Here is a 27874-nt window from a genome sequence, read left to right as displayed (position 1 = left end):
ACTAATTCTTGTTATTTTTATATAAAAATGCTTAAAAATTTAAACATTGTTTTAATAAACTGCATTTACAGTTTCAGTTATAGTATCTACCAATGTGGGTAGAGTGATTGTATATGTATAATGTTATTTATCCGAATTTTGAGACATTTGGCTGTAGTTTCATTTGTGTACTTTCTATTTCTTGCCTATGTAACTTACAAGCCATATTCGGTACCACTAAATGAATGGAAAGAAGCAAAACCACCGTATCCATCAAACACAGATGACAACATATTCTGGTTTGTTCAGGTATAAATAGCCTTTCATGCTTTCAATGTTTTGTTATTAAAGTTGTATTCTATATTATTGAGCCCCTAAAATGATATATCAAGAACCACCATAGGTTAAAATTTTTACTGACTTAACACAGCAAAATACTATTATTGTAACCCATGTTTTAAAAGTATGTATCATGTCACTTCAAAGATCCATGCACCCATAAATTACATTGTGTGTTGTTGCTATAAAATAATGTGTTAAAAAATATACATATAATGTATATTAAATAATAAATATTGTGTAAATATATATATATATATAAAATATTCATATAAAATATGCCTCTATTAAAAAAATCTATGTTTTATTTACATTTAGTGCTCAATAAAATATACTTATCTTTGCAGGTTTCAGACATCCATATTAGCAAGTTTATTGACCCCAAACGTGTACCTGATTTTACTTCCTTTTGCTCCCAAACCCTTGATGTCATCCAACCTAAGCTTGTCCTTGTAACTGGTGACCTCACTGATGCAAAAATGAGAAATAGAGTCGGATCCACCCAGTACAAAGTTGAATGGGAAACTTATAATAAAATCCTAAGAGACACAGATGTTACAAACCGCTTTTTGTGGCTTGATGTTAGAGGAAATCACGGTAAATTTGTACATTACTTAATTGTTAATTATGTTCTAATAAACATGGTATGTTTTTATGACTCTTAGAAAAAAGCATAAGTTCGTTAAAATTGCATTTTCATTTTAAAACATTTATATATAATTAGTTAATTTGTGGTAAGATTGTTTACTTAACTATGTTCTAATTACCATGGTATGTTTTTATTACTATGACTCTTAGTTTATTTGAGACTGCTGCATGTTAGTTATATTTGCAATCATTTTAAGCAATTATAAAACAACTTTAATTTACGGTAAGATAGGTTGTGAATTTGCTTGTGTAATTTTTATTTAACAATGCATGACATGTTTTTATAACTCCCAGAAAGACATCGTTAGAAAGACAATGAGTTATTTAAAGTTGCATTTAGTATTCTTTGCAATCATTCTTAGAAACTATAAGACAGTATTTTGTATAAACATAACTACCAGGCAGTTTTTTAAATTTTAATAAGCATAAAATAATTGGGCCAGCATTCATTTTAATATTGATTACCACAATGTACAACCCAGATTACAACCAATTAAGGTTAATCTAAAACAGCTGTGCTATGTCAAGTTATACCCGTTCTATAGTTTAAAAAACCCTTGGGTTTTCATTAGCCAATGTTAAAATCTAATGTAAAGACTAAAGGTGATATTGAATAATTGATAAGTTGGTCATTTTAGCACTCAGTTCTTTTAAACCTCTTACCTTTTATCTTTCAATTAATTATTTATGTCTTGTAGACCTTATAAGAAATGTGGCAGAAATAGCATCATGTAATCAATACATTATCTTATAGTGGCCATCTGTCAAATGTTTAAGCTTAACCATGCCTCTACTTTTTTTTACTTTTATTTAATTTATGCTTTACCTGTTTAAGTCGAATTACAAGTTTAGTTAACCCAACTTAACGTCCCAACTTTACTTTAGATACATTTGATGTCCAGTCAAAAGATTCTTTAAATAATTACTACAAAATGTATTCTGGGGACAAAGGAAAACTGACAACAAAACCATATGACCTGATATTGCCTTTTGGAAATTATTCCTTTATACCGGTGGATGCCACAATGACCCCTGGACCAAAACGACCATTTAATTTTATTGGTACCAACACTTTTGTTTTTTTTTCTATACTGTAAAGTACTTAAACTTTTATAGGGTAAAATTACTTATATTTGTATACAGTAAAATAATATTTTATGAAAAACATGACAGATTTCACTGTTAAAATGTTAATGTTGAAATATTAATGCGTGGTTCTTGGGGTTTAGAACCTGTTCAAAAAGTGTTATTCAATTCAGTTAGAATACCTAGAATTATTATGCCTAGGCTAGAATAATTTTGTAATATGTGTAAGTGGATTTTTTTTTTAATTGTTTTTTTTTCGATTTCCTGCTAAAAATTAAACTGTAGTGCTACAACTTAATACTATTCACTGATATGTGAATTTCAATACTGTTTAGTGTTTATCCATGAAAAATTTAGAAAGTGTTTGTTTTTTTCCATTTCTTAATCTTGCTAACATAATTAAAGAAAAAATTAAACCTGTATTTCTATATTTTTATGTATTATTGTTATAATTATGTTTTCCAAACAGGACACCTAGATAGAGCTAGACTTCAACAACTACAGTTAGAAGGAGAGAGCAGAAAATCGAGCAACTTATCTGTATGGTACAGTCACTACCCTATTAGCTCTATCAATTCAGCTTCACCACCGTCCTTGGAAAACATAGTTGGGCAGACAGGGGATCTTTATTTATCGGGACATTTCCATGATTTTAGGGGATTGGCACCACATCAATATGCAATGCATTCTCAAGGTATGTTGGGCTTTTTGTGTGTGTTAAATTTATCTTGTTATAAAGCTCTTAAAATATTGAAATGTGGTTTATTATTTTTGTGGGGATTTCATTTTTTAATGTATATGGCTGACAATTCGGACAACTATTACTGACCTGGGTTGAAGAAATTGGCGTTAAGTGCCTTTCCGAAGGACACATATGCCACGATAGTAGCAGTGACAAGTCCTAAACCAGAAACCTCAATGTTAGAGGCAGGCACGATAACCATTGCGCCACGACGCCAAGCTCTTATAACCATGTTCTGATTTTTGTTTGCACAAGGTATCTTGGTATTTAGCTTTTTGTGTGCGATAAATTGAATGAATTGAGTTATTGTAGATCTGTTGACACACAGGGCTTACACCTTCATATGTTGTTGCTTGTCATGTACTCGTACTGTGATAAGAAGACATGAAATGTTACAAGTTTACACAGTATTAGTACTGTGTTTTTTCAAGAGATTTAAGGTTTAGTTTCAATGTACTAAAATGTTAATACATTGAAGTAAGATTTATGGCAGAGCAATTTACCTTCTGTGCCTGTACTTAAATAGTCCTATAAAAAACTCATGCGCCATAAAACTTAATTGGATCAGTTTTAATTTAACTTTGCATTAGACTAGTCCTTGGGTTGAATTCCTAACATCTCTGAAAACCATGTTTTAAAAGGGCTACAAGATTATCAATAATGACTAAGTTGCTTTAATTTATTTTGTAAAGTTTATTCCTTAACGTTAAGCCCTTGTCGCCTACCTCTGTAGTGGTCCATATAGTAGCACCTCTGGTAATGAATCAACTCTGCTATAAATCCTAAGTCCTATTCCTTGCCATAGGACCTTACCCTTATATAATACTTCTATATCTGATTGTTACTTTCCTGTTCCAGGGTTTCTTGAACTAGAGGTAGCAGACTGGATGAACAACCGGCGTTTCCGTATTGTTTCAGTCGACCACGATATCACTTCATTTACTGATGCAACACACGGACAATGGCCTATTGTTGTCATCACTAACCCTAAACAATCTACATTTATGATACCTAAACATGAACCAATTGGAAGAATTGCTAAATCAAGTCATATAAGGTGGTATTAAACTATTAATAGTAAAAACGAATTTGACAGATGAATCATTAAAAAGAAAGTTTTAACAAACTGTTTTTTTCCAATTGGCCAACTAGTATATATAGAGTATAGACTATATGGTTTCTATTATACTCTATTTGTGTGGGGACTTGAAGAAACTAGAATTCATGCCAGATTTGTCATATTACCCCAATATAGACTTCTTTATCCGAATAAAATGTCCTTTAGGTTCATGCAACCAGTGTGACATCGTCCGGGACTATAGTTATAGTAATAGATGATTGGGGCAAATCCTGTTTTTAAAATTGGCACATACTTTACAAAACGTTGGAAATACACTACATTTTTTCATACCAGATGAGAAGGATTATTTACATACTTTTGGGTTAATATTTCTGAAATTAAAAATCTGTTTATATAAAATTAATATATTCTTATTTAATAAAACTTCTATGCAACAGGTTCCTTATATTTGATCACTCTGATATCACTCATGTCAGCTTATCAATTGATGGGAAACTTCTGGATGAAAAACCACAGAATATTAAAGGCCCACTGTGGGCATGCAGGTAGCTACCTAATAATTTACTAATTAATGATATCAATAAGTTACAAGATCCGCTGGTACCATACTCTAAAAGCCAATGTCTAATAAAAATTTAATTTGGGTTTAATACTTACTCTTATATACATGGTAACGATTTATATACATGGTAACTTGGAAATTGGCACGAGGTGTGTGAATCTGAACACCTTTGTTACTGTTAAAATACCTGTTGTTTTCCAGCCATGCCAGAATAAGTTACATTTATTTTTGTTCATGATAATAAAGGACATAATTTAGGGAAATATTGCTAAATACAACTGTTATATCAATAATGTGTAAAAATATATGTTAAACCTTTTTTATAAATATGGCCTTTGTAGAATTTGTTACCATTGTATATATAAAAATATAAGAAAACCTACTGCTTAAAAATGGCAATATTATATGCAATTTTTGTGTATATTATGTAACATTTTTTTTGTATTTTTTAAATATTATATTATATTATTACCAATACAAATTGAGATACCTCTTATACTTCCAGATGGTATCCTGACCAATACAAATCAGGCAACCACATATTAAGGATTCATGTACAAGACAAGCTAGGAAATACTAAAGATGTTTCATCCCAATTCACTATGGATACCTCATGGTCCAACATACATGATGTAGCTTCAATTCTTGTTCTTTTAACAAACTTTGCCTCGTTGGTGAGTATGTGTGATTGATTATTCCGTGCCGTAATTAGCACACCTACATCTAGCCCAGAGGTTACTGGGTTCAAGGCTTAATCCTTCCACCATTGTCGGTGTTTGTATACTTATGCAAAAAACTGAACGGCCATAAAACATGGTGTAAATACATGTTGATACTAGGGCAAGCTGACACAGTTTGTGGATTGGCATATCACACACTATGGCCATATTATTTCTAACATCTTTTTTTTAGTGCCAAGTTGCATTCGTTCTTGCTGCTGTCTTTGTTCTTTCTGTATTGATTGTTATAAAACAATATGGTGCACCTCTACCTCTACCTAGTGGCAGTTCATGGCCATTCAAGCTGCGTGTTTTGCTCTCCGATAATTTTACATTCGCTGTTTTGTTTCTATTTATCCTCAACTTATTAATAGGTAAGTGGTTTATTGTACTTGCGATACAGGTCCAAAAAGATGTATTTACATTGTTTATATAAGTGCAACCTATTTGTGCTTTGAAGCTTAGACTATTTCTTCGCACAATACCATATCTAGAACTAACATAGGGGATCCGCAAAAAAACATAAAAAAACTCCAAACAAAATTAGTTGTACAGAGTCACAAGAATTACCGCAATGATTTGTATTAAACTAAATGATTGAAGTGGCTTTAATTTTCATTTGCTGTTTCATAATATTACTTAAACCAGCATCAGAAAACATTCCACCAAACTTCATCTTACCTTTAGATTATGCAAATTTTTAGTATTAACTTTAAAGTGTTGAAATTCTTAGGTCCAATGTTCATTGGGAATCTGTTAACTGATAAAGTAGGAGTTGCATTCATGTATGGTTTGTTGATAGATGGTCATATATATTCTGAACACATGCTGTATCTTTACGGGTTTATTACAGTAAGTATGAAAGACTACTTTGCCTATTTCTTAAGCTAATAATCATTACTTATTCTAACCAACTTGGTATATAACAGATATGTTTAATGTCCCATTTCACAATATAGCTTTTTATATTCATTACTGCACTTATAATGAAATTTGTATAAAGTTTGTGACCGCTTTTTTAAATGGCATTCTAGTGCAACTTGGTTAAAGTACTTACCATTAAGTGTCTTAAGTATACATACACATAATGGCACCCACACACTGCCTAACGCCTTGTAGTGCTTCAACAATTTTTTTTTTACTCATTCAACTCATACATTTTAATAACATTAAGAGTTTTACGGTATTACATCGCAGGCGTTATGACCTAAAAGGTTACAGCCAATATACATAACATCAAATGAAATAGTATAACACAACTTGTAACAATTATTAAATATTTAATTCCACAGATTGTTCTTTTCTTCACCCCTGTTGTTGCTTACTTGTGCCACTGTGCTGACCTCAAATGGAATAGAAATTGTACTTTCATAGAGACACTATATTCATGTAATCGCACCACTCTTGCCAATATATTATTCCTGCTGCACACAATGTTACAAGTACTATGGTGTAGAGACTTATATAATGCATATGGCCAAACAGCACTACTTTTAAGCCCTGCTAGATTATGGTGGTGTGTAGCTTCAGTAGGACTTGCAGTAAGGATATGGTGCTCAAAATCAAAAATACCCAAGCGACAAACTTAAAAACGACTATCTAGCATTTCTGTTTTAATTATCCATAACTGTAATGCATTTTTATCCATAACTGTAATGCTTTTTGTGCAATTTTAGCAAAATTTTCTCTGGTACCAGAAGAGTAACACAAAAGTCAGATATCATATAATATTTAAACAGATGTGCTTTTTTAGGGTTTAATTTTATGTACTTCACGTTGGTGGTTTTTACATTTCAACTTTATGAAAGTAATGTTGAAACTTATTAAAAAGATTTTTTAATGTTGTTGCGAATGTTTTATTTTCAAAAAAATTTCGTTGATGACATAATTCAACCGTACAATGTGTTTGTGTTGTTGCATTGTTACATCATAATGCTCTTTATTGTCTCACACCTCATCTTCATTTAACAACATATTAGGAATCCCGTTTGCAATAGGAAACTCTCGGCCAGATTCTGGGCAAGTTAAACTACCAGTTATAACTTCTATCTCCATAAGTGCGTGGTGGGCTTGTTTTAAAAAGTCATTATTGGTTTCATAATCTTTAGGGACTTCTTCAGGCAGTTGGTCTGTGTGTCCAATCTGGTAGATAAAAATATTTCATAGGATATGGAAGGTTCTACATAAATTTAGTCATTTGTCTCACTCCCTGTATTCCGGCTGGAAAATGTACTGATTTTTAATAATAGCATGCACGCTGGCCGAAACTGTCTTGCCAGTTAGCACGCAATGTCTCATCAGGAACTGCCATATTCTGCAGACAAGTAAGTCCCCACATGACAGTGCAACGATAGTCATTATAACATGGGTGTTCTGATCATACACATGTGCCTCGTACAAGTATTGAAGTATACATATATCATTACCAGAAAAGGCCAGCAGACACCCTTTAATATTCTGCAAATATTATAGTAAGTAAACTGGAACAATAATACTTACCATTTCCATTGCCTTAGTTAATGCTGGCCATTCAATTCTTGTAATCATTCTTGAAATAAAATCTGGATTAAAATCAGTTTCCTGTTCCTTAATATCTTCCGCCTATAAAATACATCATTTATGTTTTCTATGGTTTAAAATGTTAAGATAAATACTAAATAGTATATACTGAATTCCCCTCCAAAATATAAAGATAGGTAAACTCATTTTAAAAATGTAAGGATAAATCGACTGGATTTCATAATCAGATATACCAGCATAAGTGGTTAAACATAAGCTAAGTGACATCACGTGTAGATACTTCGAAAAGCTCTGTATTATTATAAAGACAGCTTAGTACTAAAGAAGAAAATTTAAAGATTAGGCAATAGGTTAGTTAGGAGTATAGTTTTGGTTGTTGTAGTCTCTTGTAGATAATGTACAAGAATATTTACTACAGCAACAATACCGTAATTGTGCATTTATATTTTACCTTTATAACTAATGGGTAACCATTCTTCACCCCTTTGACGTGTGAAGTCAGCATATTATGTGTGATAAGACGCATTCTGACGAAAGCAGATAACCTCATGAAACTAGAGTCAATTAATTAAACTATCTAGTCACATACACATCCAAGGTGTAGCACGTAAACAAACGTAGACAGCATGTGCAGTGACGTCATGAGTCCCCAAAGTATGTACTGGAACAGTTATGCCGAACAGTACAACGGTAAAACCAGAGCCATAAACATGTGAATTAAAAGAATTAAAATAACTAAGTAAAAGGCCAATTACCTATTGTTATAGATTATTATTACATTTTAATTAATTTCATAAAACAATTTTTGAGACCAAAATAATAGAAACGTCACAGTAGAAATAGTGGGACCACCGCTCTGAGAAAATCGCCGGTGAGAAAAAGTGAAAAAGGGGAAAAGAGTGTTTTTGGTTCATCGTCATTTTTGCGATGTTGTTCGCAATTTTGTGGTTTTCGATCTAGTAAAAGAAGTTTTTACAGTTCCTGTTCCGTATTGTACGACGGTATCGTAAGTGTTTGCTGGAAATTTTGTTTCTAGATTGGTACAGTATAAAATATCAAAGTTGTTGTAAATTTGTGCTGCATCATGATAACATTTCATTACGTAGTATGACGTAATATGACGTAGGTTAATATGCGGTGGTTATCATACAGCCTTTGCATTGTAATATAACTGAGACGTTGTGTTAACTTTAACCTATATACTGTTTAATTTGTATGTGTTTCTTGTCTATAGATATTGTTTTACTTTGTTTAATCTTATTGGTTTATTTAAATTTAACACTTGCAGTTGCAATGCATTATATTGTATGTATTTAATTTATATATAATTCTAGTTTTTATATATGCAGCTCACATATTTAGTATGTATAAAATAACTCATATTTATAAAGTATTTTTTATATCTACTGTATTTAAACTATATAAAGTGACAAAAGCTATGTATATTATTTTTCATTGCTTTGTTTTTATGGTTCAAAACAACATTAATTAATAGGTTTTAATGTGACAACCATTTAAAGTAGTTAATATTTATTATTAATTGATCATAATCAATGGAGTTAGAAGCGTGTCAATGTCATTTAGAATGCCTAAGGCCTAATGTGGTCTGATTGTTTAGAATTTGTGCATAAATAAAATAAACCGCTTTATGCGTTTATATTGGTAACTGTTTATAATTATTATAAGGTGCGTTTTATTTAAAATTATGTCTATAATTATGTTATAACTTAAAATTATAAATTAATGTAGATATGTAGATAAATATTATAAATTAATGTAGATTTATTTTACTGATTTAGCATAGGTATTACCTTGTATATTATGATTTCTTAATTAGAGTCTAATTGCAATGCATCAAAAAAAAAAATTAAAATAATTGCAATATTTTTTACCGTTTCCAAAATATCAAGCAATTATGCTAGTGGAATGGTGTTAAAACCTATTCAATAATTTGCTGCAATACGATTTCAATATGCAAAAGGTCGGTTCACATAAAATGTTCAATGTTTCAAACAAGGCGGAAAATGGAAATACTACCATAAAGTTTTAGCTAACTTATAACTTTGCTAATAATAGTGTTTTTATTGAAATAACCAGTAACTTTCACTTGGGCAATGAGATTTTTGGTAACATGCTCTTTTCTCTTTTAAAGGAGCCAGGAAATAGATGTTTGGCAACTTATACTTGTATTAGAGCACTCATAGATATCTTTTAAAATGTCTGTGAGTGAATGTGAATTGGGACCAAGTACGAGTCGTGCGGCATTTGCTGTCGGGGGATCAGAAGATGAATACAGGCCGGACGTGGCCGAATTTGCTTGGAATAATATAGAACCTGGGTTGTTTACAAGGTATTTGATTCACCTAAGCCAAATTTAAAATGTTTTTTTTTATAAGTTTGGCTGTCATATCATTTTTTTGTAAAAGACTGGTTTAATAAAACACTCTGAAAACAACAAAGCATCTGTATTGTATTTTTTTGTGAGTTCATATTTTAACTTTATTCATGGTGTACGATATTTAAACACACCAAATTGTTGCATTGCGATTGTCAAGTTACATTTTATAATACTTTTCTTTAGTTTCTAATGTAAATTTCAATCAACATTGCACAAGTTGGTGGTAATTTCTCAATTTTCCCACCAACTCCTAACACGGGTGGTGTGGTCATTGTGGTTGTGTAACTTGTCGTATAACGGGGGAGGTTGACTATGTTTGTTGTGTACACAGGGTCGATTCTGCTGACATTATCTTTAACACCACCAAGCAAGCAAAGATATACGGGAAATATTTATTTGGAGATATCTTAGGAGAAGGCTCGTATGGGAAAGTTAAAGAAGTTCTTGACACTGAAAGTTTGTGCAGAAGAGCCATTAAAATTATGAAAAAACGGAAACTTAAACGAATTCCAAACGGCGAATCTAATGTGAAAAAGTAAGTTAAACATAATGATGAGGTTAAAATACCTTCACTCTTGACATAAATTTGTGCTTTATTGTGAAGAAATAGTGGGGACAAAGTTGTAGTAAAGGAATTACAATAATTGTACTGTAACTCTTAACTGGTAAACATCATAAATTAGAAGTCAAACAATGCAAATTACATCCTAAAAAATTATACTTTTTGTATTGATTAATGGAGAATCAAAGTACCAAAAAAAGAAATGAAGAAACTGATACTGGATATTATCAGTTGTGACATAGGAAGGATGTTTCTATCATTAGAGAAAGAGAAGAATACTCCGCAAATATTGACCAAGTCTTGGCTTCTTTTATCGATTTTATTATCGCGCAATTGGCAGTAGCTTGCTTATAACTTGGGCTGGAGACAAAATCTCATAAAAATTGATTCCACCACAACAGTGGCTGTATATTCAGCTATATTGACTTTAACTGTCTTGTCCCATGAGTGACGTGTATAAAATTAATCTCAGTAATTTGTCACAGACATAATTTAGCTGTTAGTTTAAATAAGTGTACTAACTTACATGCTAATACAGCTAAGTTTTTGTTAAAGTTTGTAAAGTATCTAATTTAACATTAAATATTGAAATGATTAAATTGATAAAAAAACAAGCATTAGAAGGGTATGCCATGTGAGCTGTTCAAAGTCTGTATTGTAGTTCACAGAAATTAGGAAGTTTGCCGTTGAATGCAAACATTTGAAATTCTTGGACTTTGTTTCTAAGTATTACACTGAACAGCCTGACAGACCTAATGCCGCTCCTGTCAATCAAATGTCTGATAAATGGTCGTTATTTTATCTTGATAGACATTTACAATGTTATTCAATTTACAGGGAGATACAGTTGCTTCGGAAATTGAAACATAAAAACGTAATTAACTTGGTGGAAGTGATGTACAATAAAGAGAAACAGAAATTATATCCTTTATACCATTAAATATTACACCTTTTTTGGATAAACAATGGTTTAACCTCTTTAATCATATAATTAGTATATATACACATTGTAAGAGTTGTTTTTTAAATTACCAACACTTTTATTGCATGTTCAACTGGATTCTGTTATTAGCGTTCGCAATTTTAACAGCTGAGTAAACCTTATAAATAAGTTTGGTAAACCACGGATCTGGAGCATACATTGTATGGCTGTGTGCTAATGGCTAACAGTGTTCATACAGTAGCATTACTTCAATGGACCAACTTAGCTATATTGTTAATGAATGTTATTCCTTTAATTATCTGTCATTGGATATCTTGTTGCTGTCAACACCAACATAACAATGGAGTCACTGCCTGCGTTTCCCATTAATTACTAATTGATATTCCTAATATAGGATTTGTTACAAATGTTAAACATTCACCTATACCAGTAAATTCTTAAGTACATATCATAAACTGTAAGGATATATTAAGCACACATAGTGAATTATAATTAAATTTGTGATATTGCTAGTTATTTTACAACATTATTTTACAACCTATGCCTTTAGTTGTATTAGTAGCATATTTATTGTCCTGACTTTTTGATAAATTTACATGTCATGTTCATGCAATTAGTAAAATATACTCTAGTAGGGTGGGGAAGATGGGACACCTTTAGCCTGTAGTATCCAAGTATTCTGATTGTGTTTTAAACAATTAACAAAGCTTTATGGGACTGGTAAGGATACAGTTTTATAATTCATTGTTTACTACCAAATGGGTCAAGAAAATAGAATAAAAAGGTGTCCCATCTCTCTCCATCCTACAATATAACATTACCATACAAGGTATCCTAACACACCTATCATCATGCTATGATGCGATAGTAAGTATTATGATGTCACTATCCCTATATTGCTTCCTTAACCACAACCCACGTATGTTGTGATGGAATTCTGTGTGGCAAACCTCCAGGAAATGTTGGATAATGATCAAATGAAAAGATTCCCAGATTGGCAATCACACTGGTAAGTTAAACCAATTCAAATCTTATTACATACTATAGCCCACTGTTTGTTACGACTACAACTTCATGAGAAGTAGAACCGGGCAAGATTTACAAATTTATAACAGGTTATTGTTATTAAAACTAGTTTATTATAAATTAGTTTGTAAATGTAAATTCTGTATTAGTACAGTACTATATTTAATTAACAAAACTTCCTTAAAATATTGCACAAAAATTTTTCCAAATAGTCAAAATAATTTAGACCATTCTACCAGAAACTTAATGTATTTTTATAATGATTCCTCTTGCCCTTGCTACCCCATGTTGCTTCAGTGCTTTATGAAACAGCTGAATAGCTAGCGACATAATGTTGGTTTAGTGGAATTTCATAATAGCCTTATGTGCTGGACAATTTGTTATCTCAATTCAATAAACTTGTAATAATAAAATTCTTTGAATTTGTGACAAAGTAATTTTTATTATTGTATTGTTAAAGTTATTGGCCTACTAACTGGTATAATTTGGCATGTATTGTGTACCAATAATAAATGGTGTATTTCAACAGCTAACATTTGTTTGGTTCACTTTTTCAAGATAAAGTTATTGTTGCCGCTATGCTTGTAAATTATATATATATAATTCATGAGACATGTTTCGCTAAAAGCTGTAAAATAACATAATTGTGAAAGGTCCCATTAGAGTTTTGTTTTGAAAACTTACAAGTGAAATATTTGACCATTTTATCTTTTTAGTTGTTTGGTCAAAAAAGCTTTTACAGATATTAGCAAAATATTTTACCATTTTAACTTTTCAGTTATTTTGTCCAACTGATATCGGGACTTGAGTATCTTCATAGTCAACATGTCGTCCACAAAGATATCAAACCAAGCAATCTACTTCTTACTAATGATGGAACATTGAAAATAACTGACCTTGGAGTAGCAGAAGTAAGTTAACATTTCTTCTTGTTATAGGCCTATACATTAAATTCTATGTGGCAATGCACTATGGTGTAGCAAAAAGACTGTTTGCATGGGCCTACCTTCAGGGAAGTAAAAGTAACGGGCTTTAACATCTGGTAATGTGCATACAGCTGCATCATGGGTGTTGAGATAAGGGGTCAACTGTGCTGTAAATCTGTGGCCCCATGAGGTGCCACGCGTAGGGTCAAACCCATGTAGGTTAGAATAATCTAACTTTTCAAGCAGAAGTCACTTCATAAGCTTTAGAACAGTTTAAGTGTAGAACAATTTTTACCCCAGTGTTAGATGTCTATACAAACAGGCAGAGCCCTATAGATAAGGTTCCCTGTATTTGGCTGCTATGAAAATTTGCCACACCATACATAACCTATACTATTTTACCCCTTTATGTCAAAATTTTTGTTTCAATGAAGTTGTGTTTAAAGATGGAGTGGTATTTTGTATTTACCATTCAATGTTGAATATTTCACTTTAATTCAAAGCAAATCACCCAATTGATTTCTTCACACCTTGATTTCCCATGGGGTGGGACAAGTAATTGTGAACTGATGAGATCCATGCTATTATCATTAGAAACCTAATTGAAATTTGTATTAAGCTGCATTTGAGTAATGGTTTTTAAAACCACACCTTTTAAAACATGTCTTTTACCATTCTATGTGAGTGAGATCCTACAACGAGGCTTGCCAGGGGACTTGTAATTTATACCACAGTTGATCCATTACCATAACCATCCATAAAGTGTGACACTACTTTTTTTATTGATTGCAGACTTAGTTTAAATATAGATAAAGTTGATTTACTTAAGTAGCATGTTATGCTATTGGTTTATTTCCACTATTTCTCTGTATACATTAAAATATTTCTTCTTTTTTTTAGCCATCTTCAAAAAAAGTCCCACGAGACTTGTGTATGTTGGCATAATTGATGATGATAAATTACTTATGAATATTGACCATACTGGTGGAAACTGTTTTAAAATAGACTTCTGTCCCCCCCCACACTGTAAAATATCAGCAGCTACTGCATTACTAAATAAATCAATACCTGACATAGTGACATATAGTGTTTTTGAAATTGATTTTTATTGACAGTTTTATGGAAAGCTATTGTAGAGTTTGGATCGATGAATTATTTGCATGTGTTGTTTGCAATTAAGGGATTGTGTTCTTATTTTAACCTAGTCTATAACATATAGTATTTAGTAAAAATTTTAAAAGTTATTTCTTCAAAAAAACTTTTTTTTTACTATTATGTGAATTTATCTTTAGAGTGATTTACCTTAGTTGTATATTTACCCTTTTCCCCTGTATTTTTGCCTGCAGGCATTTAGCCAAGATGGGGTTTGACCCAGCTAATGTTAGACTGACTGATACATTTAGAAAACAAAACAACATTGTCTTAAACAAATCCATTTCTCTAGTATAGCCTACTTTTTCAAAACGTCCCCTTTACTCCCAGGAATTGGACATGTTCTCACAATGTGATGCATGTTTCACCTCACAAGGTTCACCTGCATTTCAACCACCAGAAATATCAAACGGAGATGATTCTTTCTCGGGGTTCAAGGTTGATATCTGGTCATCTGGTGTTACTTTGTAAGTTCTCTTGGTGCTCCTTTATTTAGTGTGTAAATGGTGTTAGAAGTTTAAGTATTTGTGTACCTTGGGTGACAGGGTAGGCAGGCAAAACAGGCCAACCCTAAAACTCTTTGCACAATATTAAACAGAAAATATTACAACCAATGAGGTTAAATAACATTTCAGAAGACTGTATGTTTTACTTTCCCTACTTACCCTATATTTAAAGGAGACCAGCATGCAATTATAAAACCCAAAAATGCTTTGTGCTGATTGTTAATTTTTTTAACTGAGTATAAAGAGCAATAAGCCAACTCTGGCTTACATTCCAGATTACCTAGCATGTCTCCCTAGCTGCCGTACCCCAAAAACAATAACATCTTAAGCATGAATAACAGTAACAATCCTATTTAACCATGTTTTTACATTTCCCTAAGATACAATTTTTGCACTGGCAAGTACCCGTTCGAAGGTGAAAATATTTACAAATTATTTGAGAATATAAGTAGAGGAACGTATACAATACCGGACCATTGTGAATCACAATTGAATTCATTGTTATCGGGAATGCTGAAATATAATGCAGATGAAAGGTTTTCAATTCAACAAATAAAAAGTCATGAGTAAGTTGTAATTTAGGTTTATTATTATTATAATTTATAAACATGTTTTGAAAAAGTCAATGACGTAATTTTAAGCAGTTTGTACCAGTCTAGTAATACTTATATTATATGAATATATGATGTCCAGTGATGTGACTTAGTGGTTAGGTGCTTGCATTGTAACCAAAGGATACTGGGTTCAATGCTCGACACTAACAGGCGTATATGTTCTTGGACAAGACACTTAATGGATAATGGATATTGCCGTATTGTAACTAAAAACAGAGCTTGGTTTGCCTTTTATTGGATTCAGTCTTTATCTCATATTAACAACTTGTATACGTCATTGTACGGTTACTTAGTATAATTACTCTATATATAGTTGTAGGACCCTATAAATCTACCGATTTTGCCCTAAATTCAATACTCACTAGCAACCTGTGTTAGGCCTTAATTCATAGAATAGAATACAGAATGGAGCCTTGTATCATAATTCATAATAATACAAATATTTAAAAATAAATCATTAATTACCTATATATATACACAGATGGGTAAAACGAAGACACCACAGATTTGAACCACCAGTTAAAATACCGGCAAACACAAACACAGATGATCCACACAGAGGAATGACTGTTATACCTTATTTAGAGGTGAGTGTTTTGATAGACACCAACTTTTTAAATGTAGGGGAGGCAGGAATGGTTGAATACATAACCATATAAAAATGATCTAACTGATTGGTTTAGATGATAATTAATTGAATAATGTAGTGCAAAAAATTCCAGAGTAGGCTGCATATTGCGCCGTTTCTGGTTTGATTAGTTAACACTGTCAGAAAATCAGTGTTATAAGTTAACACTGTCAGAAAATCAGTGTTAGGCTAAAGTTATATTTACCAAGATTTATAATGGTTTGCTGCTTCTGTTTGTTTGTGTTTTTAATACTATATAGTAGAGGTCGACCGATATATCGGTTCACCGATATTATCGGCCGATATTTACGTTCCACCGATAATCGGTATCGGTAAAAAAGCGCCGATATTTCACCGATATATTAATAGTTCGTGCGAAGCGACGTGCGTCCTACTTGACCTTTACGTGTGTTCGTAGTTTAACGTCCACGTGCCTCGTACTTTAGCCTTCACGTGCGTGCTAGTTTAACGTCCACGTGCGTCATAGTTTGACCTTTACGTGCGTCGTATTTATGCGTGGTAGTTTGACCTTTACGTGCGTCGGAGTTTGACCTTTACGTGCGTCGTAGTTTGACCTTTACGTGCGTCGTAGTTTGACCTTTACGTGCGTCGTAGTTTGGACCTTTACGTGCGTCGTAGTTTGACCTTTACGTGCGTCGTAGTTTGACCTTTACGTGCGTCGTAGTTTGACCTTTACGTGCGTTGGAGTTTGACCTTTACGTGCGCCGTAGTTTTGACCTTTACGTGCGTCGTAGTTTGACCTTTACGTGCGTCGTAGTTTAACGTCCACGTGTGTCATAGTTTAACGTCCACGTGCGTTGTAGTTTAGCGTTCATGTGCGTCCTAGTTTCGTACAAAAGCAACACCTTCCTAAGAACATGCATATTTCCTAAAAACATGTAGACCAACCAATTTTTCTCTATAACTTGCAATATCTTGAATACAGGCATTACTTTTGATTAAAACTGATCATTTCATATGTTTCGCTATAGTGACAAATATCGGTAAAATATCGGTATCGGTAAAAGCTAAAAATATCGGTATCGGTAGAAAAAAGTGATATCGGTCGGTCTCTACTATATAGTTTTATTTATAACTTTTGCTTTTAACTATTCCTGCGTTATAAAGTTTGCCGCTTATGATCCTAGTTGTGCAGAATGTTTTCGTCATGATGCCCTGCAAACTAAATCTTCTGTTTTTGCTAATTTTACCACCCCACATAGGAGTTACACGGTTACAACGACAAAACGATCCAATCCCCTGGTGAGGAAGAGGGACTTCCCCTAAACTATGAATTCCGCCAAATATCGAGAAACGATTCCCACCTGGGGAACCCCCACCACGGAGAAGAGCTAATTATCGGTACAAACTCATTATCAACTTTCAGCCAAGACATCAAACCTCCACTGCCACAAATGTTAGACTCTGAAGTCCGAACTATTATCAACAACGACTCACCTGCCTCTCTAGCACCACATAGTGGTTCGGTTTCAAGTGCCAATGGCCGAGTAAATGAAAATAATGAAGCTTCTAACAATAAGAGGGGTAGTAGTAAACGTTCTTCTTCTAAAAGCAGCAGCCAACGTTCGTCAAGATCATCACTACAAAAGTTTAAATCAATGTGCTCACAATCTTAAGTAAACCCGCATAGTTGGATTCTTGATCGTAAATCGAGTTTTTGCATCCCAATGATCCCATGGTAAGGCGCAATAAAGCGGGTCACAGGCAGGGGTGTATTCAGGTTGGTAAAGGGGTCTGGACCCCTCTTTTAAAAAAAAAAAATGCTTTAATTGCCGCATACTGGTTTCTAAGCGTCACATGAACTAATGTTTCAAAAAACAGTTTGACCTCCTTTTTTCAAATTTCTGGATACTTCCCTAGTCACAGGTACATTTCGATAGATACAATTGCTAACAGATTGAAATATTTCTTTTAAAGTTCTCTCCCCTTATAAAGGTTAAAATCAGAAGACTGTCTTGCTTTCTTTATGTGCAGCAATTGTTGGCTGAAATCCTGTGCAGAATGTATTGCAAAACTTTATTGCATTGTATGCACCACTGTACTGCATTCAACATATGGGTAATGGTGCGATTCAATGTACATACCCCACACTGTGAGCAATTGCATGGCATGCCGCTGTCGCAGCAATTATTATTTTCTCTTTTTTTTACGTCAAAAGAACTGCTTACATACCAGATGTATTACCCTGTTTTCAAAAAATGATTTAGTTAAAAACAAATTCATTTCATGCAATTGTTTGAGATATTTTTATTTATTATTTTAGCTTCTGATTATGGACACAAGACAATACGTTCTCAGTATTCAAACTTTGCAAAAACTGAATACATTACAAGCTTTTGCTGGATAAGCTTTGAATAAAACTGAATGAAATTGTAAATTCAGTCAAATTCTCTGCTTGAGATTGTGAGAGTTTTTCACTATTGTTTTGAATATTAAACTTGCACATCCATATCGTATTTTAGACACCTAATAGCCGATAATGTAGTGGTACAAGGGGCATGCAGCGTGCCACCCCATAGACCAGGAAATTTAAAGCTAAGTTTACACACGGGATGACACGACCCTGAGACTAAAGCTCCAAAGCACATTGGTTACTACTAAAGTGTCGTTCCCGAGGACATGTCTTTATCTGTTTGAAGCATTAAACATCCTTCGGTCATAATGCAAGCGCTTAACTACCAAGCTATGCTGGCGAGCTAAGCAGCTGTAAGGCACAACTTCTTCTCTAAGGTTCTTATGACATTGTATATACATAAATAACAAACTGTTCACCTGTATAGATTCAAATATCTGTGGTTTCTTTCCACTTTAAAGCCAATGCCTTTGCCATCAACTAAGCTATGCATTTCACCAACTAATCATCTATATATGCAAGCTCATACCTTCAGTAAAATTACTGTTCATACAGTAAAATGAATTTTATTGAGCGATTAAAAGGCTTACAGAGGTAATGAACAATAAAAGGCAAGTGGCGTGAATTAAATTAAAACAGAAGCAACATATACTATTGCACAAAGTGCTGAACTGCAAGAAATTTGGTGTTTAGAATTCAAGCATAGTTATATATAAGAATGAAGAGAAGTACGTTTATAACAATTTATAGAATAATGTTACGTAATAATCAAAATGTCATCATCTGTGTTTTCACATTCACTCTGCTCATCATCAGTGCTAATGCTGAAATATTAAATAGAAGAGTATACTTTTTAAGTAGGTAAGGTATGTGAAATTCTAATAATTCAACCAGGAGATTATAAGTAAATTGTGTATGCAGCCTTAGGTTTAACAAATTGACTGTGGGCATAGGAGTGGCAACCATAGATAAGTCAATCAAGTTCCCATACATGAGGATATAAATGCACAAGGAAAAAGTTAACTAAGGAATTAGAATTTATCTACAAAGTGCATAAATCAAGTACCTAACAAGGATACCTATGTTATAATTACTATATTTAAGTACATTATTACTACATTATAACCAAGTACTTACTCAGGGTCATTATTCCTATACAAGCAGCAACAACAGTAAGTATCGGAATTATAATTAAACTCAATATCTTCCTCCAAACCTTCAGATATAAACTTCTGGATTTCAGATTGTGGTGGAAACCCTTCTTTCTGCCATTCCTGTAAGTAAATGAATGTAATTTATTTATCCTCCTATAGCAGGAAACCACAGTTGTTTTATTACGGTTGTTCTGTTCCATACACATTATAACCACATATGAGTTACTGCATATGTAACTTTATGAGTAATTTTTTTTGTATTGGACAACCCATATGAGACCAATGTGTTAGCATTTACATGTCTTTCACGAGGACACTTATAGTTATACCAACATACGCAACAGTGATAAAATAGATTACCACTAAACACATTGGGTTACTGTTATACATACATATGGTATTACCTGAATAGTTTCATAAGTCTCCATAATCACAGCAATAAATAAACTAAGCACCACGTAAATGAACAAAGCGATGAAAGTGTAAAGGTAGACCTGTGAAGGGGAGGGTTTACAGTTAAAGTTATGCAACATGTATATGTACTTGATATATAAAAGCACATTATTCACCGTGTGTGTATGATGTGTAAGCAGAGACCTGTGGTATAACTTAACAGTGTGCATGAGATGTACGAATACGTCACTATGTGTGTCTGGTGCATTATAAGACACTTATGTCATAACTTGACGGTGAGCATAAGGCGAAAAAACACACCACATGTGTCTGGTGTACAAGAAGAGACCCATGTTGTTACAGTCATATATTAATCACATCACATGAAGAAAAATCACCTGTGAGAACACCCATGCCAAGTTACTTGTCTTAGCCATCTCTTCAAACGTCATATACATGTCATCACCATTTATTAGCGAGAATAAAGCTTCTGACGTCACAACAGGGCTGTAATAATAGGTGTTTTTACAAATACAGCATAATAGTACTACAGCAAAACTCAATTATTAAATGTGGAAAATACTGTAGACTTTAGCTCTATCTGATTTTATAGACACCTAACAACAGGGTAAAACCTATTTTTAGGTGTAAAAGTGGGTGCTACAACATATGATGTCACTCCCGTTCTGAAAATTGAAGTGCATGTCATTCCAGGCACTCTAACATTATGCCTATGATCTTAAAATAGGAAAATCGGATATTTTTTTAAATTAAAAATACTTTTTGTATATTTATGGCTGACAATTTAGACAACCACCACAATGATGATGTTAGCATGACTGAAACTGACTTACTTGCGAAACTTATGATGGTAAGGTCCCAATACAACCCACCCACAGAACATGTACCCAAGGTATAACAGTGATGCACAAACCATAAACCGCAACACATGTGGCATTGCATTCTTTAGTGTCAACACTAGAATCTGAAATTTATAAAGACTTGCTTTATTGGTTATATGTGAAATATTTCAGACTGCTTTGTGATAATTGTGAGATTATAAGATTATATTCTCTGCAAGTGAGGTTTTCAGGCATGGCACACCATGGGATTTAGGCCGGAGCTGGCCCATTAACCCGCCACCCATGGTGCTACAAGTCAAACTGTCAAACAACACAATAAAGTGACCACTACTGGGTTAGATTAAAGTGACTACTGGGTTAGATTAAAGTGACCACTGGGTTAGAGTAATATCTGTTAAAAGAATTTTGCTCAGTAACACAATGCAATGCAAGTGCCCAATTACTGAGGCACTGTGTATAATAACATGCTTATTTCGCAACATAAAATGAAAAATTAGTAATAACTAAAGTCTGCTGCTTGTATTTAATACATTTTATTTAAACAAAGTTACAACAGCATTGTATGCAAGCTTTTAAACAGTTGCATGCAATGTATGACCATCTTATAAAAACAATGTCTTTGTATGGAGTTATGCATGCTTGTATAACGTTATACTCACATTATATTGATGGAAATATCCCACGTAACGTAACACACCCACCCAAACACATAAACATCCAACACCAAGAAACAAACTGCATGAATCGTAGTTTACGGTCCCATACCACTGTGGAATGAACATACTGTGAAATTTGGTTTGAACATACTGTGAAATTTGGTTTACTAACTATATATGGGAACAGACATTGGAAAATTGGTTCGGTTTTATGTTATATAGTTGTGGGCGGTATTTGTAACATAAACTGTGCATAGGAGGGGCATTTTTACCACTATGACTTTTTACAGTTACCTTTTTGATCATACCAACATAAACGACTGACACTAGTAAACAATCTGTTACATTTAAAGTTATAGCGATATGTATGCTAAAAGTGTACTTTAGGTTAGTGGGTTAGGATTCTTCACTAGCACCAAATTAAATTCTTAACCACCAAATTACCCGGTAAATAATATGAAAACAAAATCACCTAATAATAAAAAATAAAAGTTACCTGCATTTGTAGTGCCATCTTTATAATTGAACCAGTTATGGTTAATATATCACTGATTATAATTAGGAGGTACCACCCGTTAACAAACTCTAGTTTAGTCCACCAGCTCAATCTTTTTTCGTGATGCTTTTTGTAATATCGCTCGAATGACTAAAAATATGTTGAATATATACACTGTTGCTGAATAAACAATATGTTGAATAATAATTTTAAACTATTGCTGCCATATTGTAATTTAATGAAGCTTTTCTGGACCATGTATCAATTATGTTTATCGGTTATGATTAGAACATTATAAAAATACCAAGGTATCAACACTAAATACAGTTTTTCTAGTAATGTAGTTTAGAAACATAATGCAAACAAAACAGAATTTTTCAGCATAGCATGAATGCCTCGCTACAGGGGAATATTTTATTGTATAAAAGTGAAAATATTGTATTTTATATGAGTGAAGTCCCTTAGCGAAACATCCAAAACAGTAGGTAAACTACTTAGACAAACTAATTGCGATACCTGGCCGAGTCCAAATACCACTAAAACGTCAATACTCGACCAGGAAATTGAACCCGGTGCATCCCTACATGGACTTAAGTAAGTATACCATACTCTGTTTATAACCTCATCAGATTTACCTTTCTAAGTCGCTGAGCTCTCCAAACGGACCTTGTGCATAAGATCATAGAAGCACAACACGTTACTATGATGAAACAATCAAGAAACAATAAAAAACTATTAAATATTTTAGCAGGTGTAGCACTGTGACATGGGGTGAGACCGAATTGCGAGGAAATAGCTTCAATTATTATCCCATTGTGACGCTGGTTGTTGAAATTAACCTGCGTAGAATAAAGGGAGATGTTATCATACCTGGAAATTAAACGGCAATTTAGCAAATGCCATGAATTTTCGATGAAATGTTACAATCTATGATATGTCAAGATGTCGTTTCCTTTACATACCTTATACCACCTTATGTTCTTTAGCTTTTATTTGCATTTACCTGCCTTCCCATTTCTGGGCAAATATTATAACAGTACCACAGCTTTAAATCACTTTCACTATCTATATATTAAAACTGCATAAAAGTCAAGAGAGCTTACCGATATTGACACATTATAACAATCAGCTTGATAATAACTCGCCGGATTCTTCAACCAAATTGTTCGAACACCAAATTTTAAATCCAGATTGATCAGCCTAGAAGAAACATTTATATTAAAGCAAAGTTTTAGCTATGCAATGAATGTAACTTACCCGTGGAAATCAATACTATACGATGAACCATTGCATAATGGGACAGATTGGTTAAAATCCACTGTTAGTTCATTCTTGTCCCATTTACGAAGAAACATACATGTTCTGTATGAGGAAGAAATGATAATGTGATATATACTGATATACACAAAATAAGTGATGGTTATGTAACTGTGTATGCTGATTATATACAATTCTCTGTAGCTGTTATTGTTTAATTGATTGGATATGTCATTTGAGGACATGGATTAAGTCTAGTCATAACACATTTAGATTAAGTAGCTTAAAAACCAACAGAAAGCTATATATAGCTACATCAGTGTGTTTGTATTACAACTTATACAAATATTAACGCTATGCCAATATATGAAGATTAAAATTTATAAAAACTTACTTATTTCTTGATTTTGGATTAAACTGAAAAGTTTCATTTTCTATTTGGTAGTCTGTGTATTGATCCACACACATATAGACTGGTGGGGGTGAAGTGTCGTGTTTAGATGAAACTTTGTGGGGGTTGTTACTTCCATCGAAAGTTGGTTTGGCCATCGGACAATTAACAGTGGGTCCCATTTGTAAATATCCATAAATTCCAACAGAAGAATTCTTTAACTTGACATACTAAAACAAAATTTAATATTTAAAGACTTAAAAAAATGTTCATAAATGCCTTAGCCAGAAACTGCTGGAAAATAAAATAAATTGTATTGCTTTTCTATATATTTGCACTGCAGCATTACAACTCACAAACCAAGAAATGGCTTAAATTTACCAGGGATGGTTAGTCAGAATTAGTGATGTACCGAATCGCTAAAAAAACGATTCGGCCGAAACCGAATATTCGGCCATTTGTGCCGAATCAATTCGGCCGAATCAACCGAATCGTTTATGACGTCATTCGAACCTACGGCGACGGGCGGTCGGTAAAAACGACATAAAGGAAAATACTTTATCATGGCACCGTGTCACACACAAGTATCAACAATTTCAATATAAGTCTTTAATGTGGCAATAAAGCGTTGTGGGAAACATTAGTCTCCTAATAACGCGCGTATTTACGAACCAAAACTACAGGAAAGGTAAATCGTTGGGAGAAAAGCACAACGGTGACGGACGAGCGTGGATAAGATAAATTTATTTTTATCGTAACACGGACCAGCAGTTATTCGAGAACTTAAAAATTCTTTACTGTAACGGCGTAACCATTGACAAAACCTGTGTTACGAAAACAAAAAAATTATTTACTTTTGTGACGAAAATAACATTGTGTATGAGCGTCCCATTTTACGCTCTGCGTCGGCTTGGGAAATAAAGGAAGACGCATGCGATAGCATACTTTCAACACTTAGTAAGCGAAGCAATCGTTGTGAATTTGTTGTAGAAACCGACGAAATGCTAATCTCAGTCTAATTTGCGAGCAGCCTGTGCCCCGTGGTATATAAATTGTCGGATTTATATGAAATGTTTTTGGATTTTGAATGTTACATAACGTAACATGTGTATATAAATTTTAAATTTAATATTTTAGGTGTAAAATTAATATCTTGCAACTGGGATTCACGAAACTCTGATTTTCGCGCGGTGCCCAAGAACGACGTTTTTGGCTTCTGTCCAAGCTCGGCCGGGACCATACTTAACAATATTACATTACAATTTGTGTTGGTTCTAATTTCCTGATAGCTTCGCTGCTCGCACTTATATTTGCATCAATTAAAATTCACATAATCGCGATTTACCTGCATTTATACTACTCACGGTTACTGGCTTAAAACTATACCGAGAGTAAAAAAAATATTCGAAAACTTTACTTTTACATTTTGTATTCTGCTTTGTGCTAAAAATGTGCAGGGGATCGTGCGCAGACGCGTGCCCTATTTAGAGAGAAAAAGCGAGTGTTTCTTTATCGACGATCGGGAGCAGACGCGTGCACTATTTAGAGAGAAAAAGCGAGTGTTTCTTTATCGACGATCGGGAGCAGACGCGTGCACTATTAAGAGAGAAAAAGCGAGTGTTTCTTTATCGACGATCGGGAGCAGACGCGTGCACTATTTAGAGAGAAAAAGCGGGTGTTTCTTTATCGACGATCGGGAGCAGACGCGTGCACTATTAAGAGAGAAAAAGCGAGTGTTTCTTTATCGACGATCGGGAGCAGACGCGTGCACTATTTAGAGAGAAAAAGCGGGTGTTTCTTTATCGACGATCGGGAGCAGATTCGGTCGCGAATGTGAAGAAGTTTATCAAAGTGCGCTTGTGCCATAGCCCATAGAACCGTATCCGAAATGATTAGCGTTGCTATAAAGCATGACGATTAATTGAATTAAACTTATTTGTTGCAAATAGTCTTTAATTCTTATCTCACAAATTGCGCAAGTTCTTGCTAATCGTATCTATATTGTCTGTGAAAAAGTTCGGTTTTTGCCGAATCTTTACGCACGATTCGGCCAAAACCGAATCTTTGTCAAAATCGCTGATTCGGCCGAATAAATTCGGCAAACCGAAACTTCGGTACATCACTAGTCAGAATCCTATTAAAGAAATCTAACTGTAATTGTTTTAACTTGTAATGTACACTAATTAACCCCAAAATTCCAGCATGCAAAAATTCCTGCCCCACACTAACACCCCAGTTCTGGTGCATATACCTAAAATCGGCTAAGTGGCCACTGTAAGAAAAGGTAAGCCCACTGCACTATAGGACCCCACCAATTGGGTAAACAGTTACCTGTTGTCTGAGGTAGTTGACTTTTGAATAAACTTCATTCTTCTCATAAAGTCGACTCACATTGTTCATCAGATTATGTCGAAACACTTCAAGATTATCGTCCATGAAAGCAACTCTGTCTTGGTTGTGTTGGCCAAATATTATTAACTGAAAAATAAGGAATGACATATTGATTGAATGAATGTATAGTTAATTTTCCTGTTGCTAGGCAATATTATACATTTTAATTAGGGTAGTACATTACTGTAGGCACATTTTGAACAGATAATTATATAAAAAAAGATTTTTATTTTAAGGTATTCAAAAGCATCAGTATTTCTGGTTTATACACAGCATAAAAAAATTATGACTAGGTACTTTAGTTTACGATAGTTTACAAGAGAAAGAGAGAGAGAGGGGGAATGAAATTTAACAATTATTCTGTAAACTGGAACTGGTACCATGCACCATTGAAATGATTGCAACATATATTGTGACAAGTTTGCATTTTAAAAGTCTGGTGACTAAGAAAATAACAACAAGATAACAAATATAATGTAAAATTAACCTGTATTGTGACAAAGGTTATCTTAAATATTTGTATCGTCAATTTGAATGGCTTCCTTTTTCTATGTTTGTACTTCTGACACGGATTCATGAAAAAGTATTTTAATTCTTTTCTTAATCGTTCGTGAGTTCGAGAGCCACTCGTACTAGCCATACTCACCCTGCAATAACAACCATAGTTAGTCAAATTATTTATCGTATTTAAACATTTCAATAAATAATTTTCAAAGGGGAATGTAACTGAATGAAAAATATTACAATATTACAATAATTAATTACAAATATTACAATAATTAAAAAAATTCAAACACATGTGAAATATGAATTTAAAACGTTTTAAAGGTAAACATTGAGGCTACTACCCATATTCATTGGCATATATTAACCCTTGCCAAATATGAAAACATTTAAAAAAGATTGTAAGTATAAATAAAACGTGTAAGCTTATATTTTTAACACGCAAACATATTTTACCTGTGTTCAAATCTTGCTGGTGAATTTAAACGTACTGTACGCCTAGATGTCATTTGTATGTTACAACCTATTCAAGTTTTATATGATGTATTTCATAACTTTGTACAAAGTGCACAACAAACAAGAATTTTTCTTTTCTTTTTCTCTCGAAATAGATACGAGAGAAGCTGGGAAAAAAGTTCTGCAGCCAAGCGTTGCAGGTAAACAAACGCAGCGGGAAACGTGTTGAGTTGATGTTTGGGTTTTGTGGAGAGGGTGTATTATTTTTATTTTGTTATGGTTCTAGTTAATATATGATAAAAAACATTGTTACGATTTCTTTGAGTTTGTAATAGAACATACTAAATGACGATTGCGATTGTACAGGTTTTTATTTTGTATGTTCGAATCTGCGCTAACTTTATAACGTTTACACAAAAAATATTATATAGTAGGGTGGGGGAAGATGGGACACCTTTTCAATCTATTTTCTTCTCCACTTTGGTAGTAAACAAACATTCAACGATTT

At 33.3% G+C, this 27874-nt stretch overlaps 4 protein-coding genes across 5 annotated transcripts; 2 read left to right on the top strand and 2 right to left on the bottom strand.

Moving 5' to 3' along the window:
• Positions 1–52: 52 nt before the first annotated feature.
• Positions 53–7059, top strand: LOC149732532 (transmembrane protein 62-like). Its single transcript, XM_089883513.1, has 10 exons — positions 53–288; positions 666–915; positions 1852–2028; positions 2522–2746; positions 3653–3851; positions 4313–4420; positions 4943–5111; positions 5350–5530; positions 5890–6008; positions 6449–7059. The coding sequence occupies exons 1-10, from the start codon at positions 121–123 to the stop codon at positions 6743–6745; spliced, it is 1893 nt and encodes a 630-aa protein (XP_089739639.1). The 5' UTR covers positions 53–120; the 3' UTR covers positions 6746–7059.
• On the bottom strand, positions 6989–8344 carry LOC149732531 (multifunctional methyltransferase subunit TRM112-like protein). Its single transcript, XM_089883523.1, has 3 exons — positions 8128–8344; positions 7656–7757; positions 6989–7298 (listed from the first exon to the last, which is right to left on the bottom strand). The coding sequence occupies exons 1-3, from the start codon at positions 8224–8226 to the stop codon at positions 7104–7106; spliced, it is 396 nt and encodes a 131-aa protein (XP_089739649.1). The 5' UTR covers positions 8227–8344; the 3' UTR covers positions 6989–7103.
• A 224-nt stretch (positions 8345–8568) lies between these two features.
• On the top strand, positions 8569–18899 carry LOC149732530 (serine/threonine-protein kinase stk11-like). The gene is made up of 10 exons (XM_089883518.1): positions 8569–8682; positions 9829–10026; positions 10406–10609; positions 11474–11557; positions 12499–12588; positions 13384–13516; positions 15014–15150; positions 15570–15755; positions 16285–16390; positions 17655–18899. Exons 2-10 carry the CDS (start codon positions 9893–9895, stop codon positions 18066–18068), a joined length of 1488 nt encoding a protein of 495 aa, XP_089739644.1. The 5' UTR covers positions 8569–8682; positions 9829–9892; the 3' UTR covers positions 18069–18899.
• A 456-nt stretch (positions 18900–19355) lies between these two features.
• On the bottom strand, positions 19356–27504 carry LOC149732529 (mucolipin-3-like). Of its 2 annotated transcripts, XM_089883515.1 has the most exons (14): positions 27367–27504; positions 26894–27053; positions 26347–26493; positions 24019–24245; positions 23625–23729; positions 23471–23567; positions 23003–23206; positions 22368–22517; positions 21875–21982; positions 21207–21337; positions 20751–20859; positions 20364–20453; positions 19943–20079; positions 19356–19629 (listed from the first exon to the last, which is right to left on the bottom strand). In XM_089883515.1, exons 1-14 carry the CDS (start codon positions 27417–27419, stop codon positions 19563–19565), a joined length of 1785 nt encoding a protein of 594 aa, XP_089739641.1. In that variant the 5' UTR covers positions 27420–27504; the 3' UTR covers positions 19356–19562. The 2 variants fall into 2 exon arrangements, with proteins under 2 accessions (XP_089739641.1, XP_089739642.1); XM_089883516.1 differs by lacking the exon at positions 21875–21982.
• Between the last annotated feature and the right edge of the window lie 370 nt (positions 27505–27874).

Source organism: Ciona robusta, chromosome 8 (genome assembly GCF_009617815.1).
Source record: "Ciona robusta chromosome 8, ASM961781v2".
Taxonomy (NCBI): Eukaryota; Metazoa; Chordata; class Ascidiacea; order Phlebobranchia; family Cionidae; genus Ciona; species Ciona robusta.
This window is presented reverse-complemented; position numbering and strand designations above follow the sequence as displayed.